The sequence below is a fragment of the Erythranthe guttata genome, chromosome 5 (assembly GCF_056151865.1).
Source record: "Erythranthe guttata isolate IM_541 chromosome 5, IM_541, whole genome shotgun sequence".
NCBI classification, from domain to species: domain Eukaryota; kingdom Viridiplantae; phylum Streptophyta; class Magnoliopsida; order Lamiales; family Phrymaceae; genus Erythranthe; species Erythranthe guttata.
In genome coordinates, this window is record NC_142537.1 from 1,085,070 (window position 1) to 1,107,973 (window position 22,904).

The 22,904-nt window shown below is 33.6% G+C and overlaps 4 protein-coding genes across 5 annotated transcripts; 3 read left to right on the plus strand and 1 right to left on the minus strand.

The window, feature by feature from the left end:
* The first annotated feature begins 395 nt into the window (after positions 1-395).
* Positions 396-3,490, plus strand: LOC105974795 (MAK16 protein-like protein). 2 transcript variants are annotated; one of them, XM_012999950.2, is made up of 9 exons: positions 396-638; positions 757-866; positions 1,014-1,132; positions 1,225-1,322; positions 2,112-2,199; positions 2,301-2,423; positions 2,672-2,765; positions 2,862-3,007; positions 3,114-3,490. In XM_012999950.2, the coding sequence occupies exons 1-9, from the start codon at positions 577-579 to the stop codon at positions 3,156-3,158; spliced, it is 885 nt and encodes a 294-aa protein (XP_012855404.2). In that variant the 5' UTR covers positions 396-576; the 3' UTR covers positions 3,159-3,490. The 2 variants fall into 2 exon arrangements, with proteins under 2 accessions (XP_012855404.2, XP_088674551.1); XM_088818425.1 differs by having other exon boundaries at positions 2,672-3,007.
* Positions 3,491-7,348: 3,858 nt separating this feature from the next.
* Positions 7,349-8,288, plus strand: LOC105974605 (uncharacterized). The gene has a single exon (XM_012999718.2). It carries the CDS (start codon positions 7,349-7,351, stop codon positions 8,273-8,275), a length of 927 nt encoding a protein of 308 aa, XP_012855172.2. The 3' UTR covers positions 8,276-8,288.
* A 7,450-nt stretch (positions 8,289-15,738) lies between these two features.
* On the plus strand, positions 15,739-18,192 carry LOC105974775 (uncharacterized). Its single transcript, XM_012999925.2, has 2 exons — positions 15,739-16,264; positions 16,654-18,192. The coding sequence occupies exons 1-2, from the start codon at positions 16,160-16,162 to the stop codon at positions 17,749-17,751; spliced, it is 1,203 nt and encodes a 400-aa protein (XP_012855379.1). The 5' UTR covers positions 15,739-16,159; the 3' UTR covers positions 17,752-18,192.
* A 664-nt stretch (positions 18,193-18,856) lies between these two features.
* LOC105974606 (uncharacterized) lies at positions 18,857-22,750 on the minus strand. Its single transcript, XM_088818446.1, has 14 exons — positions 22,096-22,750; positions 21,869-21,980; positions 21,682-21,774; positions 21,495-21,599; positions 21,319-21,402; positions 21,116-21,231; positions 20,894-20,995; positions 20,693-20,806; positions 20,499-20,555; positions 20,329-20,395; positions 20,168-20,221; positions 19,981-20,055; positions 19,847-19,882; positions 18,857-19,711 (listed from the first exon to the last, which is right to left on the minus strand). Exons 1-14 carry the CDS (start codon positions 22,140-22,142, stop codon positions 19,601-19,603), a joined length of 1,173 nt encoding a protein of 390 aa, XP_088674572.1. The 5' UTR covers positions 22,143-22,750; the 3' UTR covers positions 18,857-19,600.
* Between the last annotated feature and the right edge of the window lie 154 nt (positions 22,751-22,904).

A 22,904-nucleotide genomic window follows, 5' to 3' on the forward strand; every position in this document is an offset into this window, starting at 1 on the left:
TAAAAACAAATAACACTTTTAGCAATTTTCGTCAATTTTTTCTATATTATTGACAGAATCAAAAGTTTGCCCATCAGTCATCACTTTTCACTTGAGGGATCAAATGTGAAATCAGTTGAAACTTGATGGGTGAAAATTGTAATTTTCAATATATCAGTTTTTTTATTTTATTTTTTTATCAGAAGTGTATTATCGTCAATTCGCAATATCCAAGAATATAATATTATGTTATTATGTCGTACTTTTATATAAAAAAGTATTAAATGATTACTTTTCCGAATTAAAATTCCTATATTTGAATATATATTATTTTTATCTGCAGCCAAATTTCCCTTTGTACCCTTAGGGACAAAGTCGGCAATACAATATATCAGCAGGACAGTATCGGCAATTACACAATACATAAGCCCACCGCACGCACGCAGCAGGCACCGCTGTTCCCCAAGGGTGCAGTGAAGCCCGTAAACCCTAATTTATTTTCCCAATTGCTATTTGCTTAAACCCTCAAAAAACACCGATAAACGTTCTCCTTTTTCTCGTCGTTCTCTTCGCATTTATCAGATTAATCAGTAAAAGATGCAGCACGATGAGGTCATTTGGCAAGTTATCAGACACAACCACTGCAGTTTTATGTCCAAGTAAGTTTTTTTTTTTGGGGTTTTCTTTCTTGCGGTTCCGTAAATTTAGGGTTTCTCTATCCTTTGTGTTTATGTGGATTGATAATTTGTGGATTTTATTGTCAAATATTGTTAATAGAATTGAAACTGGAATATTCTGTCGAAACCCGTATAACGTGACCGGAACTTGTAATCGGAGCTCCTGCCCACTCGCTAACAGTCGATATGCTACTATAAGGGAGCATGAAGGTATTTTATTCTGTAATTAATTTTGTTAATTTTTATTTAGTGGAATAATGAATTAGGTTAATTCTGATTCAGTCATTTTCTTACTAGTTAGTTCATTTTTGTAGCTGAATGTTTCGTGTATCGTGTGGTTTTCGGTTTTTTTTTCAGGTGTTTTTTATTTGTATATGAAGACCATAGAAAGGGCACATATGCCTAAAAAGTTGTGGGAAAGAGTCAAATTGCCAAGGAATTATGAAAAGGCCCTCGAGATTATTGACAAACACTTGGTAATTGTTGATTTGTGTTCTGCTGTTAGTTAACTTCAGTATTCATGTTACGATGTTTGATTTTTCCTCGACTCTGTCGACGTGTTTAACAGATATACTGGCCTAAGTTACTGGTGCACAAAACAAAACAGAGATTAACTAAGATGACACAGATGCGAATACGCATGAGGAAACTTGCCTTAAAGACAAGGTTCACTTTGCTTTCTTCTGCTTTTTCTCAGTTTTACTTATTTTCCGTTTTTTTTTCAGAGTCGTAATTTTTAGAAAAGCTGGTTACGTGTAACTTTCGCTTAGTATAGACATAGGTTGTGGGCCTGTAGGTAAAATTCAAACATTATTTTCAGATTGAAGAGAATGTTATATACTTAAAAACTTCTCTATAATGTTAAACTATAGCTGTTATTGCTCTTCTTGTCTTGGGTACGAACTGATTTGAAGTAAAAACGAGATTAAAACAAGTTATTTAGTTCGCATATTTAATTGCAGAGGTTGTTTTTGATCTGTAAAAGAAAAGCAGAGAATATTTGTCCCATTAGCTAAGCCGGCTGAAATTTTCCAAATTGGTCAAACCCTAGAGATGAGGGGATCTAATTTCAACTCTTAAAAAATATACTAGCATTACAATTGTACACGTGAAACGTAGTAGCCCGAGGGCTGAAAAAGAAGGTGCCGATTGACAATTAGGAACTAGAAGTTTATCCATCATGATAGTTCTTATCCTTCACTAATTAATAGAAATTCGGGTTGGCTAGTTTTTGAAAATCAGAGGAAGTTATCAACATGTGATTCTTATTAAGAATACGTGAAGTCTTAATGTAAAGTTGTTAAATGTTCTTACGTGGTGGCAAAAGATGTAATCTGTCTTGTAGATCACAGTTTTTTAGACAGTTTTGACAATGTTAGATAACCCTTTTCTGTTTCAGTAACTATTTATTGACCACCTTCGGCATGCTCTTACTTCGCTGCTTTTTGTGTGTAGAGAGAAAATTATGACAGTGCCCACGAAAGAAAAGAAAAGAGAGGCTCGGAGAGAGGAGAAGGCTGAGAAGGCAGCACAATTGGATAATGTAATCCTGTTCGCCTTATTGTTTGTTTATATATATATATATATTTGTCATTCTAGTACCGGACACATACTACAGTCACTGATCGTAAATTTATTTTGTAGGTTATTGAAAAGGAGTTGGTTGAACGTCTCGAGCAAGGACTTTATGGTGATCTCTATCCGATACAAAAGTACAAAGAACTCCTTAGTAAGGAGGCTGAAATGAATGAAATGGAAGAAGAGGAGGTATGCAACAAATTCTATTTACCCAGGCCTCGTTTGGTTGGAGAGATTAGCCATGATTAATTAAATAGTAGTCTCATCTTGTTTTTTCGGGAGATTATTCATTGAACGTTCCATGGTCCAATAATAATATTTGGTTTTCCACAAGAAGATTTATTTAATCGGATCTTATCTTAGGAACCAAACGAGGTCCTATTTCCTCAGTTAGTATGGTATTTTTGCTCACAGTACCATGCGATTGATATTTGCAGGAATATGGTACTGAATATGTCGAAGGCTATGAGGAACTTGAAGAAGAGGAAGATATGGAAGATTTTGGTGGTCGTGCTATGATAAATGACGATGGTAAAACTTTTCTACTCTTTAGTGCTTTGCATAGTTCTCTGTTTAACGCCTTAACTGAAAATCAAACTTTTTTTTTAATAATTTTTTTTTTTGCAGCTGACATGGATGATGATGATGATGAAGAAGACGATGAAGAGACTGTCTATATTGACCGTAAGAGAGATAGGAAGAGTTCTGCAAGAAAGCTGGAGAAAGAAGAACCAAACTCCAAATCCAAGAAGAAAGTCAGAGTACACGTTGAGGTAAATGATAATATTTTATTATTTTGCTTAGCTTTTTAGCACTTTTGGTATAATCATGTAACTGCGCTCGTATTTAAATAAACATTTCTTATGATACGTGTGCTAGGTCGAGCATGAAGATGCACCTGAAAGACAAAGGGCTGTGCTTTAAAGACGTTCACTTTATAATGTACGGGTACTGTCTATTTAAGTTCATCAGATATATATTATTTGTTGACAAAAAGAGTTACGACTAATCTTCTCAATTGGACATTAGAATGCGCAGCGACGAGACCAATTTTGGCTCCCTTGTAAAACTAGCGTGATACTTTTAGCACTCGATTTCTTGATTTTATTTTGTTTTCCCGAATTTTGTTCTTTAGTAATTATTATCTGAATTTTGATATGATATTGAATGAATTTTCTAGTTTTGTATGAAGAAATTGAGAAGGATCTCTGGATGGGAATACAGGCTAGTGTAATTTTATGTTTTTCGTTTCTAAATTCATTGTCGTGTTTGTAGTATTTTTCGCCGTGCAAGATATTAATATCAGACTGTTGAACGAAGGTAAAAAAAACGAAGATGGTGTTGATTATCTGTCTTTTATGTTGTTTTTATTTGTTTTAAATTTGAAATTTTGTTCCTTGGATCATACTTTTTACAGGCGAAATGTCACTTGCTTTAAAATTGAATTTTAATTTTTTTGGAAATATATATAAATTTGTTTTCGAATTGAAATGGACGAAAATTGAATTTCTTTTACAATTCGCACGCATACAACCCAATTAACAACCTGTTTTTTATTTGGACATGTCACATTTAATAAAGCCCATTAAGAGGCCCATTGATGTTAAATCAAACCGTCAATTTCAAATTACTACTATTCTGGCCCAGTCAACACGTCCAGCCCAAAGAAAGCACTTAGGAGAGGCGAAATCCATACGAAGCGAAATCCGGAAATATTGTACTAAGGCACCGTTTGATTGGCAAGATAAGATTAGTCAAGATAAGATTAAATAGTGTAATGAAACCCAATTGTAGATTCCAGCATCCAACAAAAAAAACACACTAGAATGCAAGATAAGCCATGATTATATAATTATAGCGGGTCGATCCGACAGTTTATTGGGGATAACAAACATCAAATTAAGTCCAAGTATTTAGCTAATTTCGGTTACCAAATGGGGCCTAAGATGATTAGACAGGTTTAAATAGGATGAAGAAGGAATTGACATTCGAATCTTTCTCTTATAAATACTAGACATTACTAGCCATGTACGGGTATAACGGATCTTTATTTTTTTTTTTGAAAATCACTAACTTGGCCTTTAGAGTGCTAACTCCAAATTCCGAACTTTTCCTGGAACAATTTCAAGGATTTGACCTGATAAAAAAGTATTATTCATATTTATTCTCCTTGATACACTAAAAGATAATTGAAAATCAAGAGTTTTTCACTAGTAATTATGAAAAATAATAGATGAAATAAAAAATGTGGTCCTCTGCAAAATGTTGACCTTGTAATAATAATCTAGGATCCTGAAATATGGCACGTGCGCTGCCAAAATCAGTGATCTATCTATCCCTATTATATGATTATTACCTCTAAAAATTATGTGCAATATGATTTACACGACACGACACACACATACACACAACTAGGGTTGCTCATGCGCGCTTTATCTTATCATACACATTCATTTATAATAACAAAAATAAACATTAAAATAAATTTAAAAGCTCCATGATATAACATCTATGCATTATAGTGTATGTGTATTTGTTAACTTTCACTTTACTTTCATATTAAATGCAATTAATGTAAATCACATCAACCGTCGTACCATAATTTTTATTTTTTATTATTATTATTATTATTATTAATAATATTTTTTTTCAGCCATATAGTTGTCACTGTAATTAGGTTGCACGCGAAAGCAACTTTTCCTGCCTGATTGAATGTCAAGCCCGACATCCTCCTTCTGAACACATTTAATTATATATATATATATATATATATATATATATATAATTCTAATTTGCAATAGAAATAAATAAATTGAAGAGGATATTTGATTTGTCTTTCCATTCATGGTGTAATAAATAAATATTTATTAGGGTTGCATGAAATTGGCACAAACACTGTGTTAACATATATACATATATACGCATGCATTCATTGTCTGAAACTCAGACAAATTTAAGACAAAACAGAAGATATATGCATCTTTGTTTAACTAACACAACGAAATCTTTAATTGCCATGGAAGGTGAAGCAGAATCACTTTAATTAATTTTTAGGGTTTCAGAACAACAACACTTTCAACTTTGAACTCAGGCTTAGCTCATCATGTGATTCTTTAAATTATTAGAGGTAATTAATTAATTTATATATTAATAATAAATTAAATTTTATTTATTACGTACTTAACGTATAGATATATAGGGACATGAACATCGATTATGGTAAACAAATTAAAGCTGCTCCGAGTTGACAGCCATACGTCTAATCCAAAATTAATATTTATTATATTCGATTTTTTATTTTTATTTATTTATTTATATTAAACGAAAATAAATAAATAGCATTTTGATTTAAATTAATTAATTAATTAATTAGAGTCTGGGGTTGTATCCATTCAATTCTCTGAATAAAGTGTTGTTGTTAATCTGCTGCAAATGTACTAATTATTTCAGAGAGATAAGACTTGAATTGAAGGTGATCTTATTGATCAAGAATTGATCTGTTAGTTCCATCAATTCATTATATATATATATAAAAAACATAAATAAATAAATATTATTTTAGGAATAATTAAAAAGCTAATTAGGCACAGTATTCTAAAGCTCGAAAAGATTTGAAATTCTTCTGCAGAGACAAGAATAAATAATTTAATAAATAAATAGGATTTGCAAATATTGATACTACATCCTCTGACAGGATCTCCCTCTCCTGTCGTTAAAATTCACTACCCTTTTATTGTTCCCTTCTTATACATAGGAAAATAATAAATAAAAAAACTGAGAGAAGAAAAAACATTTGAAATTTTATTTATTTATTTATAAAGAAAATGAATAATTTGATTTGCAAAATACAACCTATATTGCAAAATGAATATCTGTAGTAATTTAAATATCGGTGTTAATAGTTCTGATTTAATTAATCGGAGTGTCAGTTATACAATTTTTTACTTGTACTGAAATGATTTTAAGTAGTGTTTAATTCAAATTTATGAAACATATGAGTATTTACTGGGCATATATATATTTATATATATATATATATGATACAAAAACCCTAGCTAAATCACATCAGCATCTGAGAGTTAGAGACAAAAGCATGTGAAAAATTAGAGCTTTATTAGTTGATCTGAAACAACAATTAATACTCTGGTGTTGCTAACAACAAAAGACGAAATTAGAACAAATTAAATTAGAGGTCAAAACATAATAATAATAATAATTATTATTATTTTGAATCTGTAAGAAATAAAAATAATACAGAGTGGCAGTGCACCAAAAATAGAGAGACAAAATCTGAAGGCGCCGCCAATTATAATCATGCAGAGGGAAAGGTGTGTAGGAAAAAGTACATCTCCTTGAAAATAGTAAACAAAATCGTCCTTTGGTTAATCACGTTTTTCCGGAATTAACGCCTTCTTTTTTTTTTTATATTTTTTTTTTAATCTCGATTTTTTTTTTTTAATATATTTTAATTTTAACCTTTCCGTTTTTATGTGTTTTTTTTTGGTTAAGAACTATCCTTTTAATCTCTGGATATAATTACGAATAAAAATGGAAAAGGATCAAATTAAAATTAGCATTTCCGAATGTTATATTAATTTTTTTACTTTTTTGGAAATGAAAACTAATTCACCCTATGTCCCAAAGAATTCAGATTAGCATAATAAGTAAAATTTTCGAAATAGTTTTTTCGGAAGTTAGAAGACGATCGATCGGAACCTCGTGTGTTCCAATTTCAATAAAAGAAAATGATAGTAAATGCGAAAGAAGGATCTTCAAATTTGGATCGGAAAATATTGCTTATAAATCGAAAAATTTAGGGTTAAAATCGACATAATTAAAAAATTCCGTTTCAATTACAGTAGATTATGGAGTATAATATTAAAGAAGGAAAGATCAATATATAAGTCTTATAATTAAGTAATTTTGTTTATAGATGTACGTACTATGTATATGTGTATATATATATATAAAATATATATAATTTTTCTATTACAATTTTATTTTTTCTATATATATACACACGACATTCTTCACACTTTATTATCACACACTTTCAGGTTAAAAAACAAATCTTGCACTGTAACAATTTATCTCATAATTAATCTGAACAAACAATGGAACAAGCTCTCATCAGAAGGACGCACAACCACCGCACTTCCATCACAGATCATCCCACCACCGCCGCAACAAAGCGGTGCTACACCACCACCAACAAGAGGCCCCTGAAGAAAGAAGACCCACCACCCCCACCCTCCGGCGGCGGCGGCGGAATCAGATACCGAGGTGTGCGCCGCCGTCCATGGGGCCGGTACGCGGCGGAGATCAGAGATCCTCACTCTAAAGAGAGGCGGTGGCTGGGCACCTTCGACACCGCCGAGGAGGCGGCGTGCGCTTACGACACCGCAGCCCGTGCTATGCGCGGCGCCAAGGCCAGAACTAATTTTCTCTACCCTATGAGCACCAACCACCCTGGTTCAGATAATCTCGTCCCTTCATTCAGCTACGACAAATCATCCCAGCCGTCCATCTTCGGCTCCCGCCACGTCGCACCGTCGTCTTCTCCTTTTGCAGCAAACCCTAATCTTGATTTCACTGTATCTTCCTTGATGAAAAGAAATAATTCTCTCGACATTACTACATGTTCTTTTATGGGGTCTTCTTCTTCGATGTATATTAATCCTTCATGCAACGCAACCGCTGCTCAGCCCACTCCGACGAACGCCGCCGCCGGAGTTTCCGAGGTCTTCACAAATGGTGTTTCCATTTCCACCGGCGGTGAAACTGATTGCATGGGTTTCTTCCATACCGAGAGGTCAAACTCAGGCTTGCTGCAAGAAGTTCTAAATGGGTTTTTCCCTGGTTATTCCAAGGCGGCGGCGGCGGATTCGTTTGCTCCTCCTCCTCCTCCGGCGGCGGCGGTGGAGGAAGTGAAAACTGGCTGTAACAAAGGTGTTTCTACTGATAATTATTATTGTCAAATAGTTTGTCCACGGTTGAATTACACTAGGGATTTCTTTGGGATTATTGATAATGATTTTTAAGGATTTCTTTGGGAACTTCATGGAATGTAATGATTAATTAATTATTAATTAGATTTTGTCTTACGTTTGATTGCAGGATTATGTTAGGGCATTAAGCTAATTATGGATGTCTTTTGTCAACTACATATTTATATTGTGGTTGAGAATGAAAATGACGTCATAAATTGTATTTTCTGTTTTAAATCATGTGCCCTTTTATATTTTTCCGATTTCGATTTGAATAATTCCGATTTTGTAACAACACGTTCACATAATCGATTGACGACAAATGCTTCAAGATCGAAAAGGGTCATACAATGCACCTCTGGAATATGAAGTATTAAAAAAACTACCCCTTTGGTGCTTCCGTTGGAGAAGAAATTTGAAGTTTTGGAAATCAAAATGGAAGTTTTATCATTTAATTGAATTCGAATTTTAACGAATCGAGTGGCCGAAGCCAGGTGGACTAATAGCCCAATTATTTAATTGATATAAGCCCATTCAAATCATTGTTCAAATCCAACAAGCCCAATTTAAGGGTCCCAATTTGAGATAAACACAAGCCCATTAAATAATTTTCTGCATATATCATTTTTTTTCCAAATAAGTACCACATAACCTTTATCCAAAATAAATATTATCGGTTTGAATCCTCTTGTAAACATCTGCTGAGTCGAGGTTGACAAACACGATTAGCATATTATGTTTTATGTCTTTCGTATGACTCGCAAGCTATTAAACGAGAGTGTGAGTTCACCAGTGCATCTATATAATTTATTGCAGGTTCCATAATAACCTTGAAAAAAAATAAACAAAATAAATATTATCAAATCGGAAGGGGTTAACCTAGTTGGTCGAAGAATAGAGTACAAAATCAAATATTTTAGAATAAGTTAGTAAACAATTCAATAATATTAGGAGTGATCTATTAATTAATTAATTGTTACATCATTCTTAATCAAATATCTTGTTTACAACTTTACATCCTATCCAAAGCAAGATATATATATATATATATATATATATATATATATATATATATATATATATATATATATATATATATATATATATATATATATATATATATATAATAATAATAATAATAATAAAATGCCACCTTATCTTCCATTATAGATGATGAATATGATCTTAAGGTAGAGAAAGTGCCACACACAAAATACAATGCATCTTGATAAGCTAAATTGACACTCAACAAACAATACAAATTGTCTTCCACAATATATATTAGGATTTAGGTATGGGATATTATATATTGAGGTGGGGCCCTCTCATGATTAATCCAACACAAAATAAATAAATATGTAAATAAATAAATACATAAATAAATAAGCAAACATCCAAATGGGATTCTTGTTGATTATTATTATTATTATTATTATTATTTTTCTTTAGGATGTGTATATACTAGAGTAGTTGGAGCCTTACAAAAAGGGATGGATTTCTTGTGGTGGCCGTCAATACAAATTTGATGATACTCCATTTTTCATACATGTGAAACAAATAAATAAATCTCATAAATAATAATATTAATATTTATAATAATTATCCAATGAGATCAACTTTATCGGAAAGTTTAAGACGTCAGCAATGTAAATTATTTGATATTAATATCTTCAATACGCGCTTCGTGTGCTGATGCAGTTATATATATATATATATATTATATTTTGAAACTATTTGATATTAATAATTTCAATAGGCATGATATATTTTGAAGTGTTTGGCAGGCCTGTGTATATACATATATCAACTTAATTAGTGGTGTATTTTAATGCCCACCACCTTTTCTTATCTTTGAGCATAAATAATTCATATATATCCCTTTATAGCCCACTCCTCTATCTTTATATCCTTATTTATGACCAACTCAAAATTAAATAGAAAAAATAAAAAATAAAATAAAAAAAAACAATTATTCACCTCTTCATAAGGTACTACAAACCTCAACCATTCATTCACTTTTTTCTCTTCTGTCTGAAAATATATCAACTGTTTGATAATTATTAATTATTTCAGGAAAAAAAAGAAATGGAAAAAGAAGGAGTGATCAATATCAACAAAGGTAATATGAAGGTTGAAATTCCGGCAGAAGGTCAAGTGCTGACTAGGCAAGGAAGTATGACTAAGCATAACTGCTTGTGCTCTCCGACGACCCACGTAGGCTCGTTCCGATGCAGGCTGCACCGACTCCCGAGCCTGAACCGGACTAAGAGCATCGACCACGACTCGGCCAAAGTTGTAACTAATCGAGCAGTCGATGCTCATCAGTTATGACATTAATTAATATTTTTAAAATAATTGATTATATATTTATAATTATTACTTTTATTATGTGTTTCATATATGATCAATTTTATGTGATATATTATAAGTATATATTATTGATGTATGTTATTATTACTTATATATAGTTATATGTGTTTTTCTAAGTGATTCTCATCATTTAATTATTATTACAGATTAAAAAAAAAGACATGGTGGCACTAGACAACAAACATATGATGTATCAAATCATATGTCTGATTTTATTTATTTATTTATTATTATTATTTGGATTATATTTTATAAGATCAATATTATATATACAGAGGACTGACTACCTAATCAATCATAAGTAATCACAGGAATGGAGCAAAAATTATTGCTAATGAAAGCTTAATTATCAAGGCAATATGACAATGTTAATGTAAAAAAATATGAGTTGTTTTAATTTACTAATGGGGTACTGAACTTGCTGCTGATTCTTTTCGAGTACTTGAGTTTCAAAAATATTTCAGTTTCACCCCCAAAATCTAGTCTAACTCATCATCTTCACCCATCTTCATTCTAATTAGGGTAGAAACATTATTAATTTGAGCTAATTACTCAAAAGCTTTATATGCCATGGTCCGCGTGACATGTATGTTGGGTTACTCGGGGTTAATTACAGTTTTCGTCAGTTTATACTTTAACTTTAAAACGGTTTTGAGTTCTCAAAGATTTATTGCCACAAAATCAGTTCACCATTTCTTGACACTTTCGGTTCGGCCGTCAAGTTTTCAAGTTAATATTGACGGAATTGACACGTTCGGCGCACGTGACGTACTTTTGAAGGTCAAAGTCGAGCTGTAACACACTCTTCCTAGTTTCTGTAACCTAAATTCCATTTTTTTCTTTCACTCTCTCAATCTCGTAAGCTCTAGCAAACCTAATCCCAAGTTTCCCACAAGATTTATCAATTAGGGCCATGGTTTACGAGTTTATTAAGAATTATGCGGGATTATGGATTTCAGAATAGAAATAGGGGGAGAGCATGACGTGTCAGTCCATCTCATGTTTAATATGTCAAATACATTGATGATGTGTTTCAGCTCAGCTTTTAACCGCTAGATAGACGCCACTGTGCCACACGTGACAGTTGCATCCAACTTAACAGCCGAACCAAAAATGTCAAAAAATAACGAGTTTGGCGACTAATTTTGTGTCCACAAAAGTTTGAAGACTAAAATTATTTCGCCGGTAAAATATAGGGACGAAAACTTTAATTACTACTATGTAGAACTCGGAATTTGACCATGCAATTGTCACCCTCAACTAGGCAACTTTTCTTGAAATGGGCCACCCAATTTCCAAATTTAATTTGCTTAAATATAACGATCTAATATTTTGGGCTGCTTTGTGGACCTCTCACCAATTTGGTTATGAAAATAAATACTATATATTATATTATGTATATAACAAAATGTATACAATCACAAAAATTTGATGCCTAACTCGAGTTGGACTAATCTTAAAAACTGAGCCCATCGCCTTGCAACATAGGCCGGTTTTATCCGTTTGGGCCTTCCAACCTTTTTCCTTCACATAATTTTTTTTGGGGGGGGGGGGGGGATTTTACATCTGGGCAAATAAGCAAAAATATAAAAGTTGAGGGGGTGGAGTGCTATTTAGGCAAAAAGATTGGCATTTATAGATGAAAGAGAAAGTAAAGCACGTGAGATGTTTGTGGAGAAAAGCGATGGATCGTGCATTATGGTCCATAATGTCCCTCTTACCCTTCTAGATTGCCTTTTCAAGCGCATGCGAGGCTACAATTCTATTTAATACATGTTAAGGGCAAATTACAATCACTATCCCTTAAGTAAGTTCAAATTACGAAAAAAAAAAAATTATGTTTGGATAATTATAATTATTCATCAACTATGAATTTTTTTTACACGTCCACTCTTATGGTATCAAATTCAACATGATCTTCTAGATTCCGTGGAATATTCTATAGTTTGTACTCGTTTTGTGCAAAAATGCAGTTTCTAATGCACCACAATCTGATAATTACAAATCAAGAGACTAATTTTATGATCATCTTACTTTAAAATGTGGAGTTGGAATGAGATAAAACGGATACAAACTTGATAATATTCCATATAATCTAGAAGATTGCACTAAATTTGACACCGTAAGAGTGGACGTGTAAGAAGATTCATAGTTGAAGGGGGTGGCCGGTTGTAAATACCCAAACATGATGGATTTTTTCGTAATTTGATGTTACCTCAGGGGGTGGCCGTAATTTCCCTATATATTAAAGTTGTCAAAGTTGCTCCCACGTTTTATACTTTTTTGTTTCCATTAAATTAAATTAGTTCATACAGATTATATATATTTCTAACAGTATGGGGACCAATTAGCAAATATTGATGTTCATCATTATCTTAGTGGGTTGAAATTAAATTAGCTATATTTTAATAAACTTAACTACAAATATTTAGCACAATTAAACAAGATGAACCAGGTTGGCATTGGTTCGTTCATCGAAGGGGAGAAAGTATTTAATTATAAAACAGATGGCTATTCATAATTTTTAATTAGTTCTTTTTCTAATATATATTTAAATGATTGACAAGTGCAAATATTTAATTTATATATACAAAGTTTCTCCAAAATTTGTTTCAGTGGTCTATAATACAGCAGTTGACATAAAGTCATTAATACCATTATCAAGTCAACTCAAGTTCCTTTTTCTTTGCACACTAAATTCATAGTGCTAAATTTGGAAGAAAAAAATGTGATTTTTTATAAATATTTAAACAAATGTACATATATTTACTTGTTCAATAATATTTCCATGAATATTTTCAAAGAAATTTCGGGACTGAGCATCGGACTCCGTAAACTTTTGATTTTACCTTAACTCCATCAATATTTTAATCATATTTTCTCCAAAATCTTTAATTATATATCATATGGAACAGCTTTACATGAGTAAGAAGAGGAATATAATGGACTAATAATATGGTGATGCATTTAGCATATTCTAAGGAATAATTTTAACATGACTTAGCTATCAACTTTAATTTGATTAAATAATGACTTGCCAAATTGCATTATGATGTGTGCAACTGGCGTATTATTGGGCAATAGGTCAAGAAAATTGAAGCAAAAATAAAAATAAATAAATAAAGTAAATGGTTGACCAAAACATAGGAAGATATTAAAAAAGTCAACGGGAGAAACCTTCACCAGGTGATGGATTATAAGAGTGACAACTTTTTAATTGATGTGACTAGGACAAACTATCTATTTAATTCGTTGGATAATTTTTGTTTATACTCTGATGTCCTGTCATTAGTTTATAATTTGTTGAATTAACATATAATACTATTTAATTTTTTATAATTTTGTGTTTTCATAAAAATCGGATCATAATTACCACACTTGCAATATTTTATTTTTTTCGAATTCGGGTAATAAACCCCACAATTCCGTCCAAAGAAAAAAGTCATAAATTTTCCTATCAAATTCAATGGAAATCACAAATTAACCAATATGTATATTTGTAAATAATAGACAAGAAAACGTACGTCCAAAAATTGTTTTTTTTTTCATCTTCAAAAAAAAAAAATTTGATTTTTCAAACCGTCTCACCAATATCGTAAAGGTTTAAGACCGCCGCCGGAATGGCGGCCGATATATCGGCAGTCATGACCGATATTTGGAACACTGGAATAAACATAGTATGGTTACATAATTAGTAAGAATTTAATTAGTGACTAGTCAACCGTCTTAACTATAAAAAGGGCAGTGCCAACGACAAAGCATTTAAGGCACAACTTGCAAACCTACGACGAAACTTATGCCATTGGTATATTACAGTTGGCATGTGCATTGCTTTCATTTTGATAAGCCAGACTAAATAAATAACGATCTTTAATTTAATAGTAATTAAGTGGCTAAATAATTTAAAAAAAATAATTATTAGAGAAGTTTAATCTACAATATGTCAATGATTAGTAGACCATGTGCAGCCCCATTGGTCCTAATGTATATGCCAAATGCTAACAGTTCATTTTTAAAGAAATGTGTCAAATTGAAAGAAAAAAAAACACCATTTTATGAAATTAAATCATTTATGGGATCTTGTTAATTTAATTTCGGACCTCTCGATAATTAAATTGATCAAGTAGATTGATATATCTATATATCTAATTGAGTCAACTCAATAGGCCTACAATTTCTTTATCTACTGGGCTACGAACCCAATATTGACGACCACTACTATCGATGTCCAATAAGCTTCAAATAAGGTTTTTGGCCGACAATCTCAACTAATTAAACTTCAGTCCAATCAATGAGGTATGAATAAAGGTTTGAACTCATTCCTTAAGATACGTCATATTATCTGAACAATACTACATGTATTATCTGGACTATTCTACCATCCGCACGTCTGACTTGAACGTTGGAGGAGTTTCCGCCAAATCCTCTCCGCTTAGTTTACCTCTTTTATAATCGCAAGTATCTCAAGGTCACCAAGCTCGTGAGTCAGCGATCTAGTTTGCTCTTCCAACTCATCTTACTTCAACTCTCTAAGGTGATCTAACTTTAGCATTATCATATATAAATAGCTTAATTTTTTACTAGATGTATGTGCTAATTTATGCTTCAATCATTTTCTTAACATATTTTCTCTCAAATATGTGGCTAACTCAGACCAATTAAACCTTGTTAATTTTTATTGACTGCGTCGAGTCAATTGAAGAACATAAGTGTGTGATTCGGTGTAAGTATAGCTCGACTGGTTTCGATGTGATAAGTTGGTGCAAAGTCCAATGATCGATTATTGATACCCGTAGTGTAGGATTTAAGTGTTGGTTTCTTGTGGGCACCAGATCCAAATCCATTACTCTAACGGGCCGATGAGTTGCCATATTCTACATTTTTCAAAAAAAAGAATTATCGGGCCAGAGGAAGGGGCCCTATTAGGCAAGGGATTAGGCCTATCCCAATAAAATATTATCAATTGTTAATTAGAAAAAGAATATTGATTTAGATGACGATTAAAGATGACATTATCAAATGTTAGTTAGAAATAGTCATGAATATTCATGGGCATTATAGTAAATTCAACTAAGTATTCCCCCAAACATCAATTTAAAAAAAAAAAAAAAAAAATATATATATATATAAAAAATTGGCTGTATAGAAGAAAGTGGGGTAGAAGAAGAGAAGACAATAGAACGGCTTCATTTTCATTGTCATTGTAATATTGACAACTGCCACCCATTCACCTCCAACACGCTCACATCCTTTCTGGTTTTTCCCTTTTCTGTCTTCTAATTCCTAAATTTATATGTTTTCCTCTTCAAATCCCTAAACTTTCTCTCTCTACCCCTCTTTCTCTCTCTTCCTAACCTATTACCAAAAATAATTTCAATTTTCAGGGCTGTTTGTACCCTTTACATCTTCCTCGTCTCTGTCTGAATTCTTCAACTATTGGACACAGATCTCCATTTGGGTTTTCTCTTTTCGCCTCAATTTAATTTCATCTGGGTTGCATTTCGCGAGGGTGATAGATACAGATACATATATATATATAGAGAGAGAAAGGGAGGGTGAGAGGAAGGTATGTGCAGTGTATCGAGAATTTGGGAGAAAGTATGTACGATGGCAGAAGGGGGATCTCATTATTGTTCGAAGAAGACCGATGATATATGCGGCGACGCGCGTGAGGTAAACCTTCCATCTTCTTCGCCATTTTTTGTTTAATGTATGAACTGAAAAAGACTTGATTTTTAATTTTACTTTTCTGGGTTTTGATTCTCTGTTGCAGATTTACGATTCTGGGTTGCCTTTTCCATTTTGTGGGTTTATTGTTTTTTTAATTTTTATTAATGGGATTAGCCGAGTAGATCGAATTTTCCATTATGTGGTTTTTGAGATCCTTTGATTTAATTTTGTGTTAGGTCATTTTTTGTTTTTCTTTTGGTGGTTCAGTCCTTCTTCTGCATTTGATTGTGCTGCTGCTAAAATTCAGTTGAATTAAATTATATAGCAGTTAATCACGAAAACATCCTTTGTGCATCTTTTAACTTGCTGCTGCATTCTTGAAAAAATCGCAGGATTCGAGTCGAACATTGAGCATGACGAGATTAAAGTGCATTCTTCGCGGAGCAGATATAAAAGCATACATATTCCTCTTCATGCTAATCCCGACATGCGTATTCGTAATATACATGCACGGCCAAAAAATCACCTACTTTCTCCGGCCACTATGGGAATCTCCGCCGAAGCCCTTCCACGAGATCCCCCACTACTACCATGAAAACGTCTCCATGGAAAACCTCTGCAAGCTCCATGGCTGGGGGACCCGCGAATTCCCTCGAAGAGTCTTCGATGCGGTCTTGTTCAGCAACGAGATCGACATGCTCAAGATTCGTTGGAAAGAGTTGTACCCTCACGTAACGGAGTTTGTGCTTCTCGAATCGAATTCGACCTTCACTGGACTTCCAAAGCCATTTGTCTTTTCAAAAATTAGAGACCAGTTCAAATTCCTCGAGCCCAGATTGAATTACGGGCGGGTACCGGGCAGGTTCCGGGCGGGCGAAAACCCGTTTGTTGAAGAAGCTTATCAGAGGCTGGCGTTGGATTATCTTCTTAAGCAAGCTGGTATTCAAGATGACGATTTATTGATAATGTCGGATGTTGACGAAATACCTAGTCGGCACACGATTAATTTACTGAGGTGGTGCGACGGGGTGCCACCTGTACTTCATCTTCGATTGAAGAATTATTTATACTCGTTCGAGTTTCTTCTCGATAATAACAGCTGGAGGGCTTCGGTTCATATTTATCAATCGGGCAAAACAAAGTACGCTCATTACAGACAGTCCGACGTAATCTTGGCCGATGCGGGGTGGCATTGCAGCTTCTGTTTTCGGTACATAAGTGAGTTTATATTCAAGATGAAAGCTTATAGCCATGTGGATAGGGTTAGGTTTTCGCATTTCTTGAATCCGAAAAGAATTCAACGTGTGATATGTAAAGGTGCTGACTTGTTCGATATGTTGCCCGAGGAATATACCTTCAAGGAAATAATCGGGAAAATGGGGTCTATACCACATTCGTATTCGGCCGTTCATTTGCCTGCGTATTTATTGGAGGAAGCGGATCAGCTTAAGTTTCTTCTGCCTGGGAATTGCTTGAGAGAGAGTGGTTGAATTATGTGGAATTTAAATCAACCGAAAAAAGAAAAAAAAAAGAAAACCGTATACTTTTGTATCGGTTTTTGAAGTGAAGATTCGGCTCTCGATTGAAGGGGGTATTCGTTTAACCGATTTGATGATGACTGTGCGTGGATTGCTTTTATAACCATGCTACATGTCCAGAGCCCTTACGTATATCATTCTTTTTCTTTTTTTTTACAGGCGTCTCTTTTTTTTTTCCTTCGTAAAATTGGACATAATCTTCGGATTTTCTAGAGTGAGTTTCTGTACATATTTTTTTTTTGCTTAAGAGTTTGATTTTCGTGCGAATCGATAGTTTTGATGCGTTTAAATGGGAAATTAATCGGCTGTGACATGAACAAGTTGTTGTAACTAGTTTTACTCGTTTTCTCGTTACGGATGTGATTCGACTGCTTTACGCCATACCTTCGAAAAGTAGTGCAATGTGTGTGTGTGTGTGTGTGTGGTGCTTATTGAACTTCACAGTATATATATATTTTTTACACACATCCGTGTGTATGTGTGTGTGATTGTGTGTAAATTAAAGATAGAAAAAATGAAGAGGGAATCTGATACCCTTCATAATTTGTGATGTGCGTTACTATTCAATTTAAAGTTGGCATGTTCAAATATGCTATCAAGAAGATAATCATTTGACTCTGCATATCTGTCATTATTTATTTATGAAAATTATTAGATATTAATTAATTAATTAACAGCATATGCCAAATCAAATACTGTCCACAGAAAATCATATGTATGTAATAATAATCTTTCAATGAACAAAAACACATCTCATGGCCAAGAAATTCCTGTCCTTATACCATAAAATGGACCACCACAATCTCCGATTCTTCGTAAGTGGGAATCGAATTCGATACGTAATTTTTTTTTTATATAAACATTTTTCGAAATCGCGAATCCGATGCCTCCTCATCGAACTGGAATTTTGTTTATTTAAAATAAAAAAACTATAAGTAGCCATCTCGATTTCCATCTCCTCCTCACACAACAGCAAATCAAGAACCAGCAAGCGAAAAATAAAAAATAAAAAATAAAGAAAAATGCAGATGTATCCTAGTGGCGGGTACAAAGAAGAGTACTACACGGTGGTGGAAGAAGTCGACTATATGATGAAGGACGATCATCACTACAACAAAGGATCGAGCATGCATATGATGGTCAAGCCGACCACCGCAAACCCTAGCTACGTTAACAATCAAATGCATGGCTACGGTGATCACATGAACATGCATGCTCATCAAGCCTATGGCGAATACGATAATCATAACATGAAGCATGGCCATAACAAAGGCCATGGTGAATATGATGATGCTCACAACATCAAGCATGGCTATGGTGGCGGTTATACTTATGGTGGGGCCCACGATTACAATAATAATAATAATCATCATAATCAGAACAAGCATGGCGGCGAAGGCTACAGTGCCGCCAGGTATTCCGAAACCTGGTACGAGAAAGACAGGCGTAACGAAAACAATGATTGGAACAACATGAAAAACAAGCAGCAACACGGTATTGGTAATCACGATCAGCATAGTTACAATGCTGGATTAATGCACGACGGATATCGGGCTAATCACGGGCCCCATGTCGCTGCGAGGCGCCCTGTCTGGGAAAGCAAGGGCATTGTTGACTGAAAAAAAAAACGAGCTTCGAAATAACTATATATATATATATTTATTTATATATGTATAAAGAGTGAAGAGGTATTGGGGTAGAGCCTCATCATCCATAAATAAAACGCTTGTATCTGCTAATATATGTATGTATCTCACGATCTACGTGCTGTCGCAACGACTAAATGAAAAATTACACTCGTCTATCGTTGGCCTGTGAAATTGGAAGACATTAATGACTTGTAATAAGCTTTCTCGGCGTTGTCCATTCGAGCATTGAACATCGTCCACTCTCTTCTACACCTCAGTCTCACCTAAACGAAAACGAATGAACTTTGTCTTAAAACATGTGCAGAAAACATGGTGTTCATCTTTATATATATATATATATATATATATATATATATATAGGTAATTATACACAAATATAATTAGAGTACAGTAAGTACCCCTTGCCACGGAGAAACTCCGTTCTCTGCTTTGCCCTGTCACCGTGAAAGGATTAGGCGAAGTTGATATGTATTCGTCTATTTAAATATTTCACGGTACATAATATTTACCTAAAAGATCGAGGCTAATTTACCTGGTTGCGTAACGAAGGAACAGTTTGATGAACGATCCATTGTGCATCCACAACTCCTATTTTTTCATGAGCAGGCTATATATATACATATATATATATACACACACAATCAAGGCATAAACTTACTTAATTCAACACGTCTTTAGAACGTTATTAGAAGCATAAAAACGATTAGAAGGAAACTTACGTCGACACATTTGTGGAGGGCAAAGTCGAGTCCCCATCCATGGACCAAGTCATTCTGCAATTTTCGAGTATAAAAAAATCACGAGTAAATATATAAATTACACGAAGAATATATATACATCATTTTTGAGTTTTTTTTTTCCAAAATCGAAGAAAAAAAACCTGAATCATATGCCACACGCATCGCCATGCATCTCGAGAAAAGACGGGAGCCATTATTTCTACAAACCTGCGTTAAATAAAGACAAATTTGATTTCTGAATCTAAAACCAATTAAAGAAAAGACGAACATTCTTATTTACAAAAGAAAAAATTAGAAAATAAATACATACGCTGCACACGGAGGCAAATGGGGATCCGAGCAAACGCCAGGCCTCTCCTTTGTCTCCCTACAATCAGACAAAAAAACAAAACACAAAAATTGTACGTATAGTTGTATATTATATGATTATATCTCACTGTGCGTACGTGTACGTCGCTCGTAAATAATACGAAAACAAAAGATACATGTCTCGTATTAACTTACTTGTGGACCTCACTATTGTTTCGTCTTTTTGTCATCTTCCAAGGTGCTATCTTGTTTGGTTTGATAGCAGGTTGCGAAATTTCTAAACCGTACTTCCTCACAAGCGTAATATATCTTGATTTTTTTTTTAATAAATGGAAGATCAATTATTTATTTACGAACTCCGAAAAATTGAGATCATTGATTATTGATCAGGCTTACTCTTCTGCATTAAAATGCTCGACACCGAGGTCTTCATCCCAAACGAATATGTAGTCGTAAGGGGCAACAATGTCCGGATGCAGAAACCTTTTAGCATACCACCTTATATATATATATATATATATATACACACAAATATTCATCGTCGATACAAATAATGAACTCAGATTTTTACATTAGTGTTCGATTTTCAAAGAAAAAAAAAATTATTATTATTTTTACCATTTGGTTTGTTTTGTAGCACTAATATGAATGGCTCTCTTGGACCACTCAAACTCATCCCATTCGTTCGTTCGTCCGTCGTAATGAAACAAGAGAATCGTAAAACTGTCTGGAAACTATAGCAACAACACATCTAGTGAGAAATAAAATAAAAATAAAATAAAATAAAAACGAAAAAAATAATAAACCGAGAGATAACCGACTTTTTTCACTGCCATGTCAATGTTGTTCCTTTGGTCATAACCAACAGTAAAAGTGACAAGATAATTTGGTTTCCTTGGCAAATCCTGAGGCAATGCAACACTAAAACGAATTAAAAAAAAAAATCGACACTATAAATATTGTAAAATATAATTACGATATGGATTAAAATGCTTACGTCGCTAGGTAGGCCCCACAATCTACGGAGGTATAAGTCCGATTCCGGGACAACTATTCCCCGAGGCAACCTTTCTGCGCCTCTTGGATTTGAAGGGGTCCAAATCTGGTAAATCGAAATCGGAATTGTTCGGTAATTGTAAAGTTTTATTTAGGAATAATACTCATGCTAAGTAAAAAACAGAAACCTTCTTTATATTATCTTTCAAGATTCCGTCGGAGGTGTTTTTACGGTTCCGAGTAGAGTCGATAGCGGCTTTGTTATCGATGGCGATATTTATCTGACAAAGAAAGAACGACGATGTTAAAAGAACTTAACTCGATTTCATGTTTTTCGAGTTGAAAAAATTAAAGTGCAGAGTCTCGTTTATGTACCTTGGTCGATTGAAGTGATGGAATCGACAATCCTATGAAGAAGCCAAACACGATTCCGATGCTAACTGTAATTAGAATCTTGATACATTCATTTGGATTTTTAATCATTGTGCTGACAGAACAATTAGACAAAAGTAATAAATTAAAAAAACTAAAATTACAAAAAATATCATAGTATATAGTATGCAAAATATATACTTGAGGCATACATGCTTATAAGAACAAACCTATGTCCGATTTTCGCCTTCGTATACACCGATTTCTCGGCTTCCATATTAAGCTAAAATGCAGAAATGATCTTGAGAATCTTCTAGAATCACGTGAGGAATCAAAGCACAAGAAGTAAAGAAGGAGAGAGAGAGAGAGAGAGAGAGAGAGAGAGAGAGAGAGAGAGAGAGAGAGAGAGAGAGAGAGAGAGAGAGAGAGAGAGAGAGAGAGAGAGAGAGAGAGAGAGAGGACTTGGACAAGTAGAAGAAACGTGGGATAATTGACAGGTCATCTTAAGTCACTGTTTAATTACATGAACATGTAATGTCAACGGGGAGCTGAAACACTAGAAAAATTCTTTACACTGAATAAAAATCGTGAACTTTGAGCGGTAAAAATGTGCGATAAAACGAGGAAAAACGGAGATGGCCGGTACATGTAGAAAAAAATTAATTAAATTTTCGGGGTTCGGGGGCAAAGAAAAATAAAATTATGAATTTTTTTTTTTTCATTAATTTGAATCTTGGATCGACTACACAACACAGAGGCATGGCCATAGTAAAAGGCTATGAGGAATATGATGATCAAAACATACATGCCCGGCTATCGCGGTAATACTTGTGGTAGTGGGGCCCACGATAAATAATAATCGGAGTCAGCTTCTCAAAAGTTGGCTGCTAAGTGCATGTGAATTACATTTGAAATATTTGAAATTGGTGGCTGATACCATATTGAATGACCATCTCAACCGAAAACTTAAACTGGTGAAATGTATAATTTAATATATATATATATATATATATATATATATATATATATATATATATAT